At 43.3% G+C, this 21,868-nt stretch overlaps 1 protein-coding gene across 3 annotated transcripts in view; it reads right to left on the bottom strand.

Moving 5' to 3' along the window:
- Positions 1–21,868, bottom strand: part of LOC144150949 (uncharacterized) — a 63,577-nt gene that overhangs the window by 20,169 nt on the left and 21,540 nt on the right. Inside the window, exons 6-9 of one of the 3 annotated variants that reach the window (XM_077682254.1) lie at positions 15,084–15,266; positions 10,304–10,495; positions 7,371–7,466; positions 2,034–2,075 (exon numbers count right to left, since the gene is read on the bottom strand). In XM_077682254.1, coding sequence (XP_077538380.1) covers positions 2,034–2,075; positions 7,371–7,466; positions 10,304–10,495; positions 15,084–15,266 — 513 coding nt within the window. Of the gene's footprint in view, positions 1–2,033; positions 2,076–7,370; positions 7,467–10,303; positions 10,502–15,083; positions 15,267–21,868 lie in introns of all 3 variants that reach the window. The other 2 variants (XM_077682253.1, XM_077682255.1) reach the window with 2 other exon arrangements.

Here is a 21,868-nt window from a genome sequence, read left to right as displayed (position 1 = left end):
ATTTATTGTGTGCGCCGTACAAAATTCCCTCTATAATTAATTTGCCTTGACAATTAGTAGAACTATGCAGACGGTCAACACTTTAGAAACAGTGTATTTCATGGTGATGGCATGGTACCTTTTTTGTTCCACAGAACGGATTAAAGCGGAGTCATTTCAACCGTTCACATTCCTTCGTCATCACGTAAGTAATACTATCTTCCTATAAGCGCCCCACGCAGCCGCTCTTTAGCCAAAGTGTAAAAATACATGAGTGTTTTGTGATATTAAATTGACGTTATTGAACAAGAAAACAGGAACGAAAACATTGGCACGGGGGCCTAATAATTTCGGAATCATTTCGCGAAAGAGCCAATATTGATATGCAACATGTGTGCTGGTAAACTGCCCTCATAGTGATTCGGAAACATGCCCTAGTAACTCCATCAAACATCATTCACTATGTGCGGGTGGAGAACAGCAAATTCTGATGTTCAAGCATTTATTCGGTAGTATTTTTATGTTTTCTTCGCCTCATTTACTAATACCTTGATTTTATATGGGTCATGTATGGTTGTGTTTGACACATTCTGGATATCTGGACTGGGTATTACCAACTGAAAGCGAAAAGTAATCTTTTTAGTTATGGCAACTTCGTAGCTGATAGCCTTCAGCGTGATGTTTTTCTGGGTTTACCTTCAATGGTTTTTGGTTTCTTTGGGAAATATATTTTTAATAACCTAAATAAAACCACATGAAGGTGTCTGTCCAAATGGTTATATAAATTTGAAACCGAAGTGGTCTGTAAAGCTTTCCTCTGCTCTCTTACAAACAAACCGGCAATGAGTACATAAAAAACCTTTGGAATCCGCTTCAGCCTTTTAACTAGAAACTTTTATGTCTGGTGTGAGCATCTAAAGCAGCCAGCCTATGCAAATATTACAAAAGAAATCATGCCTTTCCTTTAAACTCTAATCCTTAGACATCATCAATACTCTTTTTCTCGTAAGAAAGCAGGCAACGCAGCCAGGTGGTCATCCTTGACATGTTATGTTCTACAGTACGCTTGCCGCTCGACAGCCTTTTTTCCGCATGATTTTTCAAATTCCAGTCTTTTGGCTATCCGAAATCTTTTCGGTCGAAAGTTTTCGCACTCCATTGCAAACCCAGAAAACGCCTCATTTTGTCACTTCCTCGTAGTGTCAATGTGACCTCTACGATTCAGCCAAGGTAATACCAGGGCCTCGCTCGTTGTGTGGAGTGCTAGCATGTGGAGATGGGGATAACGAGGAAGTATGAGGGTGCTTACCATCCAAAACTGATATCGGGAGGCACTGGTGGCCTTTACGTTGACTGCGCTTTCGCGACTAACTGGCAACTGCTGCGAGTAGCGTTGCTGTTAAGTTGTATGCGCGTTCACTGCGCGCTCTGTGCGTGACAACTGAGCTACCGCGCGGCCAACTGCTTCTCCGTGGTCTGATGCGGCAAAATTTTCACTCGTTTTCAGGGCTTTAATTTGCTTCAAACTGTAATCTTAAAAATACATTTCAACACTTCTTCAACTTGTTTTTTCGAAATCCCGAATGCTTTCCGGACGTAGTAATCAAACAAATTCATTTCTTCGAATACCGCTCCACGGTGTACCTGAGACAAACATTACTGCTCTTTGTCCATCACATAGCTTAAAAATTGCTCAAAAACTTCTTCTTTCGCTCCAGGTTTTGGAGTTTTTCTAACGATCGAATTAGATTATTAGATTTTTGCAGTGGCCAGACTTGCGTCCTTACTATTGCAGCAATAAACGCATTGTGTAGTAGCCACTTTAAAAAGAAAGACACAAAAGCAAAGCGAAACGGAAGATGGCTCTGCTGCGACGAGCAAATCACGGAGTGCTGCTCTATGCTGGGTGATAACTGTATAAAATTCACCACGCATCCAGACGTCAACGAAAGAGTGAAAGTGTTTATAGGAAGTGTTCTACAGTCTTTTTCAGAATGAGTACTTACGTCCGTGTGCCAAAACAAAAACTAACACAAGGAATCACTATATATTACCTTGATTATTGGCGCGAAGAGCAGGAGTGGGCTGCGGGAGACCTGCAGAACGAAAAGCCGGGAATATGTATGTAATATCTTTGTCTTAATATGCCTAATTTGTTTTCCGACAAATCTACTTTCACCACAAGTTACATTCAAACATCTGTAACATAACCCTTTAACCCTTTCTGGCCCAGTTAACCCGGAATATATAGCAAGCGTTATTCAGAATGCAATTGAGAAGGAAAATGTATATAATTTTCATCTAAACTCTCTCGAAAATTTTACATCGCCAGTGAATTACCAGTTCACACATTACAACTAAACATATCGCAATAGCTGTCACGGTCAGAGTTCGTTTCAGCTACTGTGTAAATTGTGAAACATGCTAAAGCAGAGGATAGGTAAACGTGCTGATAATACAATCATTGCCGATGTTTTACCCACCTATTCTGCGCGGATAAAGAGGAAAGAACATCGTGGGTGTATGATTACAGTCAATAAAAGGATGAAGGTTGTAAGAAAGTTTGACTGTATACACCACGTGATTGCCTTTGCTGTATATACAGTAACCCAAAAATGCAAGGTGATCCCGCCAGCGTGTGGCCTTCACTACAGGGTGCGCGATCTAACGCCGCCCACTGGAAACGTCAAACACGCACAGTTCGTACGAATGGCGCGAGGTTGCATGTCCTACTAATATGAATTTGAGTATGCTTCAAAGCATGTACCGTTCTCTTTGCGCACTGAACTGAAGGCCACTTGCTCGCATGATCACCTTTCATTTTTGAGCGTCTGTACACACCTAATTTACGACGGCAAAATCAGGAAGAACTAACTAATCGGCATTATATCCACAATTTATCTGAATTTTCTCAAGTTAGAATGTGTTTGGCGAACAACTGTTCCTTACTTCCAAATGAACCATGAAATAATTGACTTGAACGTGCAATGTGTGTATGCTAAGCAAGATGCCGTAATGTCAACCGTAAGGAGCTCTGATGTAGATGATGACATTAATTCACGATCAAAGGTCTATGGGTAAGCCACGATTGATTCGTTTCGCCGACGAGCAGGCCATTATGTGGGCACGCGCGTGAGGTAAAAAAATAAAGAAAAAGAATTGAGACCAAACATCACTAAATAAATAAAAGCGGCATTATATATTAAATAAAATGTATATTTAGAATTTACATTAAAATAAAATAACCTAAAATAAATAAATAAACAGAGGTTAGTTTAAATTGACGCAGCATTAAACATAGATGTACTTATACGGTGCGTTGGACGAAGCTAAGCATCAGTTTTTGTAGTGCATCAAGCATAGCGTGTTTTACGTTTCCATTTAGGAGAAAAGTGTTTATTTCTTTCATTTTACTTTCTCATACGTTTTCAACAATAAGCTTCCTATTTACATAGCGCATTACAAGAGAATTTATGTGTAAAACAAGGAAGATCAAACCAGTGCCCATAAACCTGGAAATTCCAGGGTGGACTGTCAGTGTCATTGTACACTGACACTCACTCAAATCATTCGAACACTTACACCGAGTTTAAAGGGACCCTGCAACACTTGCCATCGACTACTAGTAATGTATTTTGGGATAAAGTCTATTGTCCCAGAAATCTCCTCCCGCAAGAATTATGAAAATCCGTTCACAATTAACGAAACTACGCGCGATGAGAAATCGCGCATAATCGTTCCCTCTCAACTCGACCGCGGGCAACGCGACGAAAGCTGCGCGCTCTCTCCCGGAGCGGAGAGGGGGGCGGCTCGCGGCGTTCTCTTCGGCGGCCTTCGATATATCACATGCCGGGTAGTTTTCTCCTTTTCTCGGCAACGCGGAGGGGCCTATTTCCGGTCTGGTGCCACAAAAAAGCAGGCATGGGTGCCTGCTCGCAAGTGCGCGCTCGGGCTGGTAGGGCGTTTTTGAAGCAATAAACGTTTGTAGTCGAGTGGTCCCGTTGAAAGGGAAGTATTGAGCTCATCACTCAAACTCCGCGCGCACTCAAAACACAAAAGAAACAGCAAAACTGTGCCTACAGGTTCAGGCATAGAAGAGGTTCGTACACAGCGATGACGACGACGGAAATGGGAGAATCTACCCGCGAAGTTGACCAGTGACAGCCGATCGGGCAGCCATGGCCTATGTGACGTCCCTCAGGCCATGCATAATGAGGACAACTGAAGAGAGAGCGGTTTGTTTTTCCGCGTCTTTCACATCGATTTGCGCGCTCACCGCTTCACGTGCACGTGTAATATTTGGCTCAGGTATTCCTGGCAGTGTGATCTAAGCGTTGCGCAGGTTTACTTGCACTGCTCAAAGAGTGTTGCAGGGTCCCTTTAATACTGACTTACGCAGGGCTGTTCTATCACCACCGCGACTGTTCAGTCCTCAGGGCATACGCATACCAATTCATCACGCGAATACGATGGAATGCGTTCCAGCAATTAAGGTTTGTAACGCTAAAATACGGGGCCTGCCAATAGGCTGTTCACGCAAATAGTGGCTCTTCGCTTTTCACCCGAGCAGTGAGGAATTCTAAGCATGGTTTTATGTCTTTCTGTGGATTACTACTCCTCTTATGTTCTAAATAGTAATGTTTGCCACTCACTCAAGAAAGTCGTTACCTAGGCTGAAGAGTATTTTTTGTCGTGTTATAAGCCTTGTATTTGATGCCTTTATATTTATGCCTAACCTTATGACTGCAGGTCCTGTGTGACCCTTCTCTAATATTACTTTTAGTATTCTGGATTTCGATTGACATAACAAATCCAACGCGCAAATACTAAGTGAGTCAAATTTTCTCCGCTTAATTGTAACAACGGTTAGATGTTTAAGTTTCCCACCAGGACAAACTGGAAACAATTTTCAACTGATTACGTCTGACGCCCCTCGTTAGAGCCGGCTTCTCACAGCTCAAAGAAGGAGAATCATGAACGGAAATCTGTAGCCTATATTCTCTAGAAGCGGCGTTTCGTTCCTTTATTTCTTTCTAGCTCAATGTTTAAATTACAGCAACTTTGTGCTTGATTCAATCTTTCTGGGAAAAGTCGATTTGATAACTTCTTTTACCAAAACGCAAAAGTTTTGGGCTTCCACAGTCTGTCTGTCTGTCTGTCTGTCTGTCTGCCTTAATAAAGACATGTTTAGGGGTTAGTTGGTGCACTCTTGAATTCGATAATAACGTGCGCTGCATATTTGGACGGGGAACACGGACAGTGAAAAAAAAGACAAAACCATACGATGGTTCGCAAAATAGCAACAGGTTTATTAAAAGCTTTATCGTTATTTATAAGCATGCGATGGTGAGTCTACATTAATAGGGTAAACATGATATATTCGTGCGCGTGCGAAGTCTTGTGCGCGTGCGAATGCTTGTAATCAAATACAATCGCCAGGCCACCTTGCAGCCCACTGCTCAAATTCCGATGTAAACCCAAGCTAAAGCAAGCAAGTGTGCTGTCAAGCTCGATGGACCGAAGGGTTCGGGAAGTGATTGAGGTCTTCAGTATGCTGTCTGTGGAACCTCAGAAATGTATCAGCCTGCCCACAATAAGGCTCACAGAAAAAGAGATAAAAATGATGAAAGAAAAGTCCAATTGCACATGAGCGCACGCGCACGAAGATATCATGTTTACCCTATTAACGTACACTCACCATCGCATGCTTATAAATAACGATAAAGCGTTCAATAAACCTGTTGCTATTTTGCGAACCATCGTATGGTTTTGTCTTTTTTTTCACTGTCCGTGTTCCCCGACAAAATATGCAGCGCACGTTATTATCGAATTCTGTCTGTCTGTCTCTCTGTCTGTCTGGCGGTCACTAAGTCTCTCACCCGAATCACCCTTGGAATGGTTCCCGTGAGCCAGTCCACTGGTGAGACACAGACCACAGGAAACGAAGTAAGGAAACATTTACTTTGCTGGGAATTTTGTTACGCTCAATGGCTACTACTGTAGTTATTATGCTCAGTTTATTCCTGCTGACGAAAAAACGTCTTGAATACAAGCTTTTTGGTAGTGCGCCAAAACTTTCATACTATCTCCCTTTATTTAGCTGCAATTATCTAGCTGTGGGGGTTATACGGATATGGTGATGCGTAAAATAATTATAACAATTACAAGGATATTCAACATTAGATTCAATGATGCCTGTATCGTCGTAGTGTTTAAGGGGAAAATTCAAAGTAAAATTTATTGCCTACCTGGTTTGGTCAAAAAAAAAACATTTTACATTGACATTTTATAGGTATTTGTTTTTTTGGCCCCATGATTTATCGTTTATGTTTAAAACAACAAGGGAAAGCTCTTTTATAGACCAAGCGCTATTGTCGCAGAATAATTCTCTACAATCTGAATTTCTGAAAATATATTTGGGCCTGCAAGAGAAATCGAATTGCTGTTCTCCACTAATGGTCTCAGATCTGCCGAAAAATTAAGGACACCTGTTTTAGTTGAAGCATCGAGCCTCCAGGCAGATAAAAAATATTACGGTATGTGTATAGTTCCTGCTGAACGTTTTTAGCCGCAGCTATATAGCTGTGACACAAGAATTACATATCAACTGCTAATAGCTTATGCTAAATTTCTGCACCGGAAGGGCAAGCAAGCTCTTGGCGAGGAAAAAACGGTGCATCTGCTCAGTAGGAATCGCGTCATACTACTAACCGTAGGCACAAATTTAAAATTCAAAACCAACTCTGCACAGACTTTTCCTAGCAGCCGATGCCTGATTCGTAGGGAAACTATTCCCTCGGTTCGTCAAACAAAAACGCAGTGCTTGTAGCCTCGATCGGTTGTCCTTTTCAGGACCCTCAAACTATCAAATACATTTTGGAACATCAATGTTGTTCTCCTCCTCTGCAGTCAAGAAAGCCTACCAAATATATTACGATTCTAGGGATGTTAGTAAACTCGAGGCATTCAGCTGTAGATATTTGTTACACTTTAAACCTAGTTCTTGCATTTTTATGCAATATTTTAAACTATTTCACATTTAAAAACAATAATCAAACAAGCGCAAGGTCAGTTGAACTCCACCTGCTGTTCCTACATTTCAAACCAGCTAGGCAAGTTGCAAATATACCTATTCCTATCTGGCCAAGAAATTACAAAAACAGACAGGAAGCGCTTGCAAGATTAAATTATCGTGACGAGAATCTAAAACTGCTGATGGCAAAAATAAATTTACCGCTCTAAACCTGGTCGTCACAACTAGGGGTGATTTAGGCTTTATGTTATATAACCCTCCACACGTGTTTATGTAAAGCAGAACCTGAAGTTTGACATTTTTTTCTAGATAAGTGTGTTACGCGGCGTCAATAGTGCGCCTTCCGCTTTGTTCTCACCTCCAGTTGCACCACCTCCGCCGCCAGAAGCAGATATTCCAAGCTGAGAACCGCCTAGATTTGTGCCACCAGTTACCAGTCCACTCGCACCACTTCCTGTGCGGGATATTCCATTAGAAACTGATCCCCGAGCCCCAAACACTACATTGTCTACCACTGCCTCCTTCAGAAGTCTCCAAACATCCGCAATCAAACTTCCAAACCTGTGCCTGCATTTTTTTACTCAGTTCTTCGCCAAAGCCTCCTCAACACCGATGGCACCGAATGGCAGTTCCTGCATTCTCCCTCCGAAAAACTTGCGAGTTTACCACGTTGACTAGTCTGACTGGAGTCCCGCAGAGCAGTTACTTCCTGTTGATAGCCGATTTGTTCATTAAAGCCTCTAACTCTATCGGGCGCTGCATGCTTCTATAAGCATTTTTGACCCAATTCCCCCGTTGAAACTGTCAGCAGCGTATATTTCTGTCAACATAGCAAGCTGTATTGAAAAACATAAGCGTGAAATATTGCAGCAATGGCCTGTTCACACGAAAACACTTTTATCACAATCTCTTCTGCTTTGTTGCTCACTTCACCGCTATTACATTAAAGTGCTTTACAGCGGCTGTGACTCACTGCAAATTCTTCTGCCACTGCTTTACAAAATTGCTAAGATGACTTGGTAACCCCATTATAAAGTAGGACGTTACTGTCTATTGTGAGTGCTCACTAACTACCAATTATTTGAACCGGGTTGGATACGCCTATAAAAAATCTCAATGTTGCTGTTAGGGCAAACTGCTAATATTGAGTAGTTTACATGAATGCATTCATTCAGTTACATGCACCCAATCTCCAGAAAAAATTACCAGTCTGTGTCTGTAATTCGTTTACTTGCTACAAATTGAGTGCGAGCACAATATAAATCCACAATATATAAATCGATGCTGTTTGAGACGTAGGCATAATATGCAACTGCCCAGCCTATTTCTGTATGCCAATCTCCCAACTGTGACATCAGTACGTAATATTTAATGCAGAAATTCCACTGTCAAAACCTACATATTATGACCGAACCTGAGCAACCATACCACAGTATGTAGAAGACTGAAGAAACCAATTTTGCTGGCGGGAACAATATTTTTTAAAACCACTGCCTTTGGTTACTAAAGAAAAGCGCTGCTACAAGAAAGGTGGACAGTTACATTCGAACGGGTAATCCCCCTTGTTTTTTCCAAACCTGTAGACATCACCAACACGGCGAAAAAACTCACCATCGCCGATATAAACCCAGTTTTAAGGGCGAAGAACCCTAGGGGCTCGGGCTGTCGGTGTCTCATGTCGTCGTCTCAAGTTTTCACGATAAATAAAGTTGTCAAATTAAGGTCAAAACAAGTTTATATTGGATAAAACCGGTTTAAAATACGCTAACACAATTTAAACTATTTAAAATACAGGAACAATCAGGGTTGAATATCAATAATAACAGAAATTGGTTAAGTTCCGTCTCAAACTTCCTTTGAAACGACAAGTTGTAGCCTGTAAAGCATATTTTTTAGCATGCTTCGGCGTGTGACACGAAGACAACTTACGACGAGTCCGTCGATCATTTAGCTGTTTAAGTCCCATTCAACGCAACAGACGGAGCCACCGCCTCAGAAAGTGCGCTATTGCTTGTCCCACCAGCACTTCTCCTGCGCCCAATCAGCGCGTGCCGTGTGGGGAGAGAGAGACTTACAATCTTTGAATGCACTTATACACTGCGGGCTTCACCCCTCGCAAGGTTTTGCGTTAGTGGGGATGGCCCGAGATTTTTTTTCCCAGAACATCACCTTCCTCACAATACTAACTAAAAGGTGCTAAAAATTTGCCGTCTACAGGACCGCCATATTTTAAACCACCATATACCACAAATATACCTCAAAACAGATTATAAACCTGCAGCGTCCTTAAGACAAAATAACTTCGGTGTTGGTTTAAAACACCTAATGTACAATCTGAGTCACGGTGCATTGGGAAAATATTTGTTACAAGAGATTAACGTTTTGTTATTACAATTCTTTTATTAAAAGATACTAAAGGAGTGATCATAATTGCTACAATAAATCGTATATTGGTACTACTAATTATTACATAAATCAAACGCGTTTCTTTCCTAGGGTTTTCACAACCTTCTACGTATGCAGTGTTTAATGTAATCGTGGCCGACCGTGTGCCTGAGCATCATACTTAAACGTATAATTACAGTGCTGCTGCATCTGCCTACAAATTTGCCTGGCTTTCTACTTGGCTCCTGTGTTCAGAAATCAAAATTTCCATTTTTATTCCCGCAGTTATTTTTTCCAAGTGTAATGGGATATTCTATGCATTTTTATAAAAAAAAGGCACGCTCTTATCCGCAGTTGAGAAAGCTTTGGAAATGCTTCAGTACACCCAGCATCCGCTTTGCTCTATATTTCAAGCAACATTCGAAAAGTAGTGTTTTTTACACTAAAGTGGCAAAGCAACCGTTTAAAGGCTATATCTACCACTATAAAATAAACTGCAGAACTGCCCCATGCCACAATTTTTTGTTGAAACAAGCTGGTTGATTTCTATGGATATCAAACTTAATTTGGTAAACGAAAAGAAGAGAGCCAAATAAGGTATGTTCACGAATTGTATGTTCTTTCAGTTTGATAATATAAGCATTCGATATCCTGCAATATCAATCTGCCATGGAAAGTACACCAAAACATGCAGCTACCCTTTGTGGGCCTAATACACTTTTAAAAAAGCGGAGACAGGTGATGGCAAAACACTTTTAGTGCCCTACACCGCGTTCTAGGGAAGTAAGAGCTATTTACCTTCAACCCGAATGAAACCTCACACCATTTTTATTTACTGGCGGTTTCTGACGCTTTACATTTTGCTGTGACTCTCCGAGAAAAATCATACCTCCAATTCGCTCTCACCTCCAATCGTGTTGCCCCCCATGCGGCCGCCACTGCCAGGGCCTGTGAAAATAGGGCCAGTACCGCCTAGAGTAGGGCTGGTTGTCGCACCAGCAGGAACACCTCCGGTGCCAAAGTTTCCGTTGGGGATTTGTCCAATGCTAGTGCCGGGAGCTCCAAGGCCGGATTGTCCAGAAAAGCCGCCTCCAAAACCTGCGGCTGCGTTTTCTCCGTTTAGGCCTCCACCAAAGATTTATCCAAGACAGCTATTACTATAATCCGGAACGCCCAATTTTTTCACAAGTCAAATGTGTGCGCGTGTGCGCTGATTCCGTACGGATTCCACCGAGATGGCCTCTCCCTGTTTGAAACCTATCGTTTTGTGACGAGCCCATCCCTATTGGGAAACGCGGTTACCTTGTTCCTCGGGCTTTAGTTGGCCTAGTAGGAACTGGCAACAGGGTTCACTGTAGTGGCGCACGTAAGAATTTTATTTATGTTGTACCTTGTCCTAACTAGGATAATTTAATGACCGTCTGATGAAATGGGGTTCTTATCCAGGCCAGTCAGACCAATCTTCTCTGTCTTCCCTTCATGAAAAGGGTGATTTAACATGGTAACCCAGCATGAACGTGCAGCATTAGTGACTCTAAAAGCAGAATTTACTTCTGATTGGTGGCCAATTTGTTAAAGCAGTTCGAATGTTCTACTATAAAAAAAATTGTGGTTGCGACAGGTTGGCTATACCGGATACTTTGAATGAAATGTATCCATTCAGTTAGCTACACCAAACGTCTAAAAACACACACTGAATTCTTTTTTTTTGTATTGCATTCACCTTCTCTCTCCTGAGTTCAAGCTTAACAAAATCCCAATTTTCTTAGTAAACGAGGCTCTCATAAGCCTTGTAATTCAAGAATACCTCCTCCTTAACTGGCAATGTCAGCACTGTGGTAAACGTACGCAGCACTTTGACGCACAACATCCGCAAACGATAGCTATCACGTGTGACCGAACCAGTGCTAAATGAATGGCAGTTTTTCAGAAAAATATATTAAATATTTTACTGGACAAATTACCAGATGTTTAAGTGAAACCGCTTCCGAGAAATACCCAACCACAGTGGTGCTGTGATTAATCTGCATTTTTTACGTACGAATACGTAGTTCTCAGTGTTTACTCACAGTCTATAAAACTCGCGAACACGGTGACATAGTCTTTTTTAGTTACTGTGAATAGAACGTTTTAATAAAATATTACCATCTCCACAAAATCTTCTTGGGCAGGTAACTGGTAGCGTAGAGACATTTTATATTGTCCAGCGACTATAGAGTCAGGCCTCCTAAAAACCTGCAAATACGTTAGGCTTTTCCAATTTCGTAGGGCTTTCAAAACATCTGGGCTTTGCCCTGAGTAATGGTATTTCTGCCAAATTTGTTACAATGGGTAACGCCTCCATCTAACAAATGTTGATTAGACAGCATTATGCAAGTTAGTCTAACTACGACAACCAAGACTTCTGTTTCTCCTAGTTTGATTAATACGTAAAAGGTGGCATGCTTAGATCAAAGGATTGTAATTGGCCTTGTACGCATCAAGTGCTTTATACAGTGAGGAATGGCCATGTAAGTTTTTTTTGTTTATATGTGATGTGATTTATGATCATGCTCTTATTATGACAAAAAAGGACAATGTTTTCTTGATTCGCATTGTCGCAAATAGTTGTCAATCCGTTCGATTCCCAGCCGCGCCGGCAGCTTTTCTGATTAAGGCAAAAAGCGAAAACGGCACTGTGTTCGAGATTTCGGCAAGTTTAAAAACGTACGGGTTGCTTAAATTCATCTGAAGCCCTCCACTACGGAGTGCCTAATCGCCTGTGCAGTGTAGACACGTCAAACATTCTTATCAATCAATCATTCATTCTTCAATCAATATTACAACAGTCTATCTTTTGATAAATACATTTATTTACATACTGCTGGCCTGAGTGTGGAGCTTTAAGCAGGAGTGGGTGAACGCGGTACAAGCACATTCACCACCTAACAACGCGGAGAAATACAGTTTGATAGACTATAACGGGAACAATACTATTCAACATGTAAAACAGTCATTCACATACTTGTATGGGCGTAAGAGCTAGTTACGTGACATGCTAATGACAAAGTCGCAGAAACAGTGTAATAAGTAGGGCACAACGCGCTCCACGCCAACTAAAAAAACAGGGAAGCAGTGCACCACTTTTTTGCCGCAATAGAAACTGTAAAAAAATTACGGGAGTTTTTTTAAGAACACACAAGCACAGAGCTCAAATCCACCGTGCTGAAAGGTAAAGCATTTCAATCAGCTACTGTGCGTGGAGAAAAAACTGCTAAGACGCATCTGTACGACATAAAAAATTGACTTTTTTTAGTGGTAGGAGCGTGTTGAGGGCCGTTGGTTTGGTTCGATGTGCTTTGTTTGTGCTATGCCAATATTATCACAATATATGAGATATCACACCTTTAACCTATCCCGGTAACATCGGGCCTACATTTTTTCAATGTTTGCTGTCCGTAGAGGACTTGATGGAGGTGCACGCCAATTGTAAGAGTTAAAAATAAACTTAATAGCTTTTCCCTGCATTTTTTGTATCTTCTTATTATTAGTTTGAGTGTATGGATCCTAGACTGCAGCTGTATATGCTTATACAGCCCGGATATATGTTTTATATACTAGTCGCTCAATTTTGCGTTTTCATTTTCCGAGAGCTCCTCTGCGGTATTCGAGTTTTTTATTGTCTTATTCACAGTGTGTGTTAAGTGGTCGATTCACCGGAAGTCAAAGGTAAAAACTACGCCTAAGTGTTTGTAGGTACGAACTTCCTTTATACATTATTTATTGACATAATACTGGAACATTACGGATGTTTTTGGGAGTTACAGTCATTGTGTAACGACTTCCTCGAATTTATTGTCATTTGCCACGTAGAACACCATTCCTGTATTTTCTTTAAGATGAATTTGAAGTAATTGGGTTGCTAGAAGTTTTGATTTCATGGTGCAAAATGTAATCATCTGCAAATTATTTACTTTTGTTGCTATGTTGAGGTAATATAATTACTCATATTACAAAAAGAACTGGTCCTAAAACTGGACGCTGGGGGATTCCACGCTCTACGTGGACGGATTCAAAACTTCTTTCTCCAACGCCTACCACATATCGCATAGCTAACACACACGCTGGAATCCAAGCGAGCAATGAATCATTTTTCAACATTGATTTTAGCTTTAGGATAAGTTTAGAGTGCTACACCTAGATAAAAGCTTTTTTGGATTCCCAAAATATGACATCTACTTGAAGTTCTCTGTCGGTAGCGGATGCGAGGTCATAGTTAGTTTCGGGCTGCTGTGCTACCATAGAAAAGCGCCAAGGAAACCCATTCTGGGGATTATCGAGTAACGTATTGTTTTTGAGATAATCTGAGATAAGCTGGAATGTTATGTGCTGAAACACTTTGACACTCCGGAGCAGTATATAGATAGGCCTATTGCACTGGGCAGTGATATATTTCGTTTTTTGTGGTATTTGGCTGATGTTTGCGTATTCATAAATGCTCGGGAATACAGCTCGTGAGAGTGATTTCTGGGACATTAACACAAATATTTAGCAGGCTACTCATCATACCTTTCAAGAAAAGCATTCGGCATCACATCTGTTCCTGATGACTATTTTATTCCAGTTTAGGAAACGAAAAGATCCCGTCCTCATTAGTGTATACGTTGTCGATAGGTGGGGCGGCAACACAAGGAACAAACTCAGGAGTACTACCGTTAGGAGACATAAACACTAGGTGCTTTATCAGAGTTAAACACTAAAAACACATTCACGGCTCCACAGATCTCTGTATTTTCGCTAACAACTACATTATCAATCATGTTGAGAGGTATCAAGTTTTTTTGTTGAAAAGTGTAAAAAACCAGATAATGTTTCACGGTAACGCGGTGACAGGAGTGTTTGACTTTTGGTATAGTTCCTTCTAAGTCCTGCGCAGGCTGAAAAATTCATCAATATTAGAGGAGGTAGGGTTGAATTTTTTTTTCGCTTTTTGAAGCGTGCGTGATACGCGTAATACTGTCCTATTCACACGCGGGTTTGAGCTGCGCACCACTATTTTTACAGATTTTTTCAGGTATACGTACGGAGGAAGAGAGCGAAAGCAAGCTGTTTTTACGCAACCACGAAACCACAGATTAACTTCAAAATTGCAGTACATAGTGTCCCAGAAGCACCGAACCTTTATTTTCAGGTGGCATTATAAATTAGGGTTTGGTTTTGTTATCAGATCACTACGCACGACATATGATCACATGGCATATGCACAGCATCATGAAAGCACTTGTAACGACTTTGTTACCCCCATTTCAAATTGAAAGGTGGTCTATGGTTTTATAAAGATAGCTAATTTGTTTTAGGCAAGTTTGTCTAAAGAAGAATATAAAACACGCTCGCGGAATATTTACACTTTCACCTCAAGAATGCAAATCCGCGCTTGCCTCTGCGATATCTCACGGCTGCAGATATTACAATCAAACTGCCACCTATCTCTTGCCAAAATAAATTACCGTGAGATGAAGCATGAGAATAATATCGCAAAACCTCACTTTCACTGCTCTACACCAGGCCCCTGTGAGTTGGCGTTAGTTAGTTTCAAATTAAAGCCATCGAAAGAAACACATTTTTTTCTGGCATGAGCAACCCCAAGATCATGATTCGTCTCTTTGTTATGCATCGTAGATAATCTTTCATGCAATTTTCTTCTCACCTCCATTGTTGCCGCTGGCAGCCCCCTGGAAGCTAGGGGTGAAACTATTTTGAAGAGGGCCGTTTGCTCCTACATTTGCCATCTGAGGTCTGGTTCCTAGGGCGAAGTTTCCGTTGGTACCTGCCGCAGTTCCAGCGCCAGGCGCGCCAACACCGGGTTGTCCGCCGAAACCTCCTCCATAACCTGCGCACGCATTCCCCCAGCTCCCACATCCACCAGTCTTTTCCAAGACCGCTGCCATTCGCATGTGGCCCATGCCAATCTCTCTCCACAAATCCAGCCAGTTTACTCGCTCAGTTATCCTTACTACCCATTCAATGTTTCACACCGAATAGCCCGTCCTGTTTGTAGTGTATTTTTTCGTCAGAACCTACCGTCGCAACTGCTTACTTCGGGTTTATCACTTGATTCCATCTTATCAAGATTCATCAGCGCGGTGTTTTTCCAAAGTCTGCGTTGTAATGGTACAATATGGCGCGTATTGATTCCAATACTACCATCTATGAACCAAAGTATCCTAGCTTCCTGTCCTGTTTTGTCGCTGCGGTGTACAGGTGCTACGGATTTAGGGCTATCGGTTACCTTATTATGTCACAAAAAACCTGAGTAAAATAGCTAGCTGAAGCTGAAACTACAACTTCAATGTTTATGAAAGCAGGTTTCAGTCATGTGTATTGCATTGTTGGATTAGTTAAATTTGCTCTTGCATACGAACAGATAACCACGTGTTTCTCAGACTTTTTTGTATCGCGAACAAGGAAGCAGCCCTCTTTTTATAAGAAAGATACAACCTCTTTCTATTAAAAGTATTTTTCAATCTTCTCATACACCGAACAACAGGTAGCCTTCATTAATTTAGAATTTCTATACTAAATATAAAAACAGCCTAAGGACGACCACGGATTTGAATTTGATTTGAGCCGTCGTCGTCGTTACACGGTTGGGTGCCGCCCTATTTTGCCAAATTTTGCATGTTCGTACACCCCTCTCCAAATCCCAATTGCTTCTACCGTGTCGAAATAGAACAATCGGATAGAGGTGCGCTCGCTTCAAAAAAACGAGGAACCCAGGTTCGATTCCGACCACGTGACGCATTTTTTTTCTGTTATTTACCCACGATCATCATCATAGTCAGTGAAAGTTGGCATACTGACGCGACATACTCCTTAAGCGAGACATAGGAACCTTCTTTTTATTCGACAAACATTTTATACTTGGAAGAGCAAGGTTGGTATGCACGGTTCAATTCAATATTAAGGTTCGATTGCTTCCTCTGTTATCAAAAGGGGCCACTTGGTGAGAACAGTAGGTGAGGAAAATATGACTCTCTAACAAGGCTGCATGAGTTGCAGGCTTTATTATCACTTTGGCATAATTCCACCGTTGGGGGCGGATTTTCCTAGCGAGCAGTTTTTTGCTGATGGCTCCGAAACTTACGGGGCCAGGGTACCAGAGGACGAAAGCCTCTGTATAGTGCAGTTGTATACGAAATAGTGCAGTCAACAGGCTTTCGCTACCATAGAAAACCGACGTTTTAAAGACGGTTAACTGATATATTCAGGCTTTCAGGCACACAAACCGAATCAAGGACGCCCCTCGCAAACCAAGGCTACGTGTGACAAGTCGCGAAGAAGATATGGGTGAAACGGTTGTTGTGGATGACAACTCATGAGCTTCTGTGCAAGAAATAGGCAAGTGTCTTCAACTTACTTCTTCGAAAGCGACTGTAGAACGGCAGCTGGCTGATTCAGAACCGAAGAGCCAGATCACTGTGCAAAAGTCTATACTGATTAACGCGAATACGTCGAAGCGCCTGACCTGTGCACGGCAGCATAAAACATGGACGACTGAGAATCGGAGGCGAATTGTCTCCACTGCTCAATGTTCTTTCACCACAAAATGTGATCAGAGGACACGTCTTTAGCGTGTCAAGCGTATTATCCCGAATCCTTCCCATTTTTTATTTTTGTTGCAATTTTCCCAGTAACTGTAAGTGTATATTTGGGTTTCAATGCGCCGACGTAGAAAAGATATATATAAGGCTCACGTAAGTGCCGGGGTCAAAACGGATTTACACTTTCTAGGCTGTTTCTGATACCATCATAGTGACTCACAAGGGCGGTTTCGGGAATATGCCAGCATCACAAATGTCAGGACGGCCGAGAATTAATCACTGGTCCCTGTTTCCAAGGGCGTGTCCCCTCCTTTATGTAATGACTGCATTACCCAATAAGCGCTCTACATTTTACAATATTGCTATACAACTTGCGCAGCTCCTGCTTTTATCCCGACTTCAGATTCAGGCCCGAGTTCTTACAGCGATCGCAGTCCGAGGACGAACTGTGTTGAGCGCTCGGAATGCATAACTAACGACGGCCTCGGAACCCTTCTTCGTATACAAAAACAACTCAAAAACAACTCAGAGCGGACGTATACAGCCATATTGCGGACACGCAGGGCCTTCTCCACGTTACTAGTAGTATTTCTGCGGAAGATGACCGCATTTTTTCAGCATGACCGCTCGCCTGTTCGCCCTGCTAGGGAAGTTGTACCGCCTTCTGCAGCAGCGCGGAGTGGTGGTCCTCATGTGGCCCCCGCAGTGCCCAGATCTAAATCTAATGAGAAATGTGAGGTGCAGGATGATGTCATCGCTTCTCGCGCCTAAGTCTCCACTAGAACCCTGCAGATGACCTGTGGGCTGCTGCACTGGCAGAATTAAAACGGATAAAGCGCGATACGTTATTCATGAAAGCGCTCCACTGCTCCCTGCCTAGAAGGATAAGGGCTGTGATTGACGCTGGATGGGACGTAACACGCTACTGAATCGCCAAAGTCTAGTGTGCATAGCTTAAGTTGCACAGGTTTTATGAAGGCTGAGATAGGAAGAAATAAAAACATTGCGCGAAGAACAACTTATGATTATTGTTACGCACTTTACGAATGAAATAAAAGCAAACCAAACGGTGCGCATCTTTTCACTCTCAAAAGCGAAGCCACAGATTTTCCGCGGCCTTTCAACTTGTCTTTTTAAGTGGCTTCATGACTGCATTGTTCTCCGCTGAGATACCCGTTTCGACCTTTCTTAAAGCAAAGCTTTTTACCTCTACCCCCCAAGGGTTCTTTCGCAACCGTTGGTGTCAGCGGAAAAGCCCCACGAACAAATAAAAGAAATTGCTGGCACCGCCAGGAATGGAACCTGGAACTAATAGAGTAAGAAAGCGAGAGCTTTCTTACTCTGATTACCGAATGAGAGCTACGAGCCCACGCAGAGACGCGAAGACAGGTGGTGCACTCACCAAGCACATCTGCGCCTTTTCCTTCTGCATTCTCACTGAATGCCACGTGATAGCGTCACGTGACCTCTCGTGCCGTGCTGCGCTCTGCCCACGGCACGTGTATCGGCCGTGCGCATGCCTTGCGCATGCGCAAGGAGTTACAAAAATTAAAGGAAGCTCAGAATATTGCATGGCATCTTGTGAGCTTCATGTGCTTCATAAGCTTCATCAATGTGCTAAAGCCTGTGGCCTTCAGTATACACAACAAAAACCAGATATCCTTGTCGTCCGCCCTCACGCCAAACGCCACATCAAGGAAGACATTCATATACTCCTTGATGGCCAGGCCATCATTCCAAGCCCCAGCGTGAAGATCCTGTGCCTACATCTCCAGGCCAACACTAAGAGTGACGTATCTTTTCAGCAACTCAAAAACAACATCAAACAATGCACAGGATAAGGCGAGTTGCCATCAAGAAGCGAGACCTCAAGAAAGGCCATACCTTTCGATTCATTCAAGCTTTTGCCCACTCACAAATCACTTACGTCACCCCCCTGTCTTCTTCCCGGCAAGGAGGACATAAGGATGCTTGATATAATGATTAGAAAGGCGGTTGAGCAGGTCATTGGTCTTCCCATGAGTGCGTCCATGGAGAGTCTGTTTATGATGGGGCTCCACAACACCGAAGACCTCATAGAGGGCCATATTTCTAACCAGAAGCTCCGATTGAACACAGCTGCAGTGGGTCGCCGCATCCTTCACCTTACTGGCTAGGCAGCACAGGATGTCACACCGCGGGACGTACTCCAGGCCTCTTGGCGACAAGAACTAAAGAGGCTGCATTTGCTTAGAAATATGAACCCTTCGCACGACAAGGGTTACCGACAAGCGCGGGCTCTTGCGGTCAACACCACCATCGGCGGGGATCATGCAAGTCATCTACACAGACGCCTCCCAACATCGAGGGTAGCAATACGCCATCATCCTGGCTATCCCCAGAACCAACCTCTTTGCGTGGGCCTCACTCAAGACCAAAGACATGGCGGCAGCAAAAGAGGCAGGCATCGCGTTGGCTCTCACTCAACCAGGGGTTCGGAAGGTAGTCACCTATTCCCAACAATCCGGCAGAAATTACCAGTCGGGTTTGGTGTCCGGACCTGCACTGCGTGTGCTAAAAAACCATTCCCCAAATGGTTTTATTCAGCTGATCTGGACACCCGCTCACGCTCTCATGGAGGGAAACGAATCCTCCCACCAAACCTGCACGTTTACCGCCCGTGCTATGGAGCTGCACGGGGACAGTCATCCGCTTGTCTCATTCAGGGACGTAACCCAGCATTATCGCCTTCTGCGGCAGACCCTACCTTCGCCTTGCCCCGAACTTTCGACATGACAAACTACCTTACGGCTTATACAATCCGGCTTCTTCCTACACCCTACGCGTCTTCAATTAATGCACCCGGATCGCTACGACGCTGAATGTAAATTTTGATCATAAGTAGGAACACTCCGCCTCATAAATGGGGTCTGCAACTTTAGCCCTGAACACCCTCCTTTCTTTCCGTCAGCTACACAAACAAGACCAATGGGAGAGGCTGCTGTCCAGTCCATCTCTGCCTACCAAGCTTCAGCTGGTGGACAGAGCACAGAAGGCGCGGACTGCATATGGGCTCCAGTGAAGGAACCACTAGAGTTCCTCTATATAGCTGCTGCAGGGAGCTAAGAGCTGCGCGACCCTTTTCCATGCGCCGCCGTGATGACGTCACTCCGGTTATCCATGCCGCGGAGAGAAGCCCCCACTACGGCTGCGCCGCAGCCGCCGACGCGGGCGGCACCGCGCCCCGCCCAGGAACAGCAGCAGCGTGAGCGACATCGCAGGAATCCAGCGTAGCTATAGTGAACTAGAACTAGCCGCCGTAAGGCGCCGCCGACCGAAGCGCCCCCACCACGCGTCGGCCGCCGTCGGAAGCGTTGCGACGAGGCTCCTACACTCGCGAAGGGCGCCTTTCCCGCAGCAGTCCGGATAACAAGATGGCGGCCGGTCGCGCAACTCTTAGCTCCCTGCGAGAGCTATAAAGAGGAACTCTAGGAACCACTTTCCTGCACCGCCCTCTGGACCACATAGAAATCCGAATAAAAGCATTTTCCCTCCACCGCCTCCTGCTCGTCCTCCGTCTCTGCTGCTGATCTCGTCGCCTCCGTCGGCGCCGGCAGAGACGGAAAAGTAACATCGGGTAACGGCAAATTTGAGCTTTCTCTAATTTTATAAAAAAAATAGTTTTGCACTCATGTGCTATACCAGTACAACTCACCCGACCACCGTTCATGCATCATGCATTGATTTAACCTTAGCAAAGAATATCTCTTTGAAGTAATAAAGGCTGTGGTTAAGTGCATTTCACTTGTCTCCGGTATCACTATTTGTAGAACCACGTCAGTGAATTTAAGTTACGTCGCATGGGTAATCGTTGTGGGTGCCATTTACACCTTTGCATTCCAACCCCATTTGCATGGTGGATTGTTGCGGATTTTTTTTTTTACACAAGTGGACATTGCTTCCGTTTTACAGAGCATTAATGATTGCCAATGCATTACTTTGCATTACAAAGTATTCTTTTAAGATTTGGCCCCCATATACCATTTTTCGACAAAATATAAGCAATAAATTTTCTCCTCTACGGTTGCTCTCATGTGTCTTTCAACACTTACTTCAATGCGCGCACGCGTTAACAGAATAATTTCCCTGAAACTTTTTGTTCCATTTCTCGAACATAGCCGAAGAACGGATCTTGTGCGGACTTTGTTCCAATGAGAATAGATCCGAATTTTAAAACAATTGAGCGGCTGCAGCGAGAAACCCACGATTTACTCCAGGCAGTTTGGTAGCCAGACAAATCACGTCCAGGAAATTCGTGGGCCATAGAGCTTCTTAGTAAGTATACTAGAGAGGAAACTGTGTCTGGTAATTCATGTCGTCGTGAGGGTTTATGGGAAGACCCCCCTTTTTGGCTTGGGCTTGGCATGACAATGGATTCTTAAGGGGTTTGGGGGATTGGCTTTCTTCACTATGCATTACACGTCTACGAGCTACGAGGAAGCCGAAATAATTCTGAGTTTGTGGTAGCCATGTGCGGTGAAACAGAAGGCAGTGAGTGATCGCACCTGACGTTGGTCATACCCCATTCGAAGGACGTGTGACTGAGTGGGTAATTTGCCGCCGCAAAATTTGTAGCCGACGAAAAAAATAAACAAAAGGTACTTCGACGAAGACAAGATACGACAGATACGGGCGACTGAATCCATCCTTTCTTGTCATCGTGCAATACTGTTTAACGCCACGTTTTTTTTCTTGTTAAACTGTATCTGACGGTTGGTGCACCGGTTCACTACGAAGGTGACGTTTTCATAGGCACGCTCAAAAAACCTTCTGAACTCTTCAAACAACTGATTATATAAATAAGATTAATGGTAATAAAATAAGAGTCTCCAATGAGTTTCCTCCGGAAATA

This window comes from Haemaphysalis longicornis, unplaced genomic scaffold (genome assembly GCF_048455015.1).
Source record: "Haemaphysalis longicornis isolate Haplotype H1 unplaced genomic scaffold, Haemaphysalis longicornis Haplotype H1 scaffold_81, whole genome shotgun sequence".
NCBI lineage: Eukaryota > Metazoa > Arthropoda > Arachnida > Ixodida > Ixodidae > Haemaphysalis > Haemaphysalis longicornis.
Note: the sequence above shows the minus strand (reverse complement) of the source record. Positions and strands in the feature narration are given on the sequence as shown.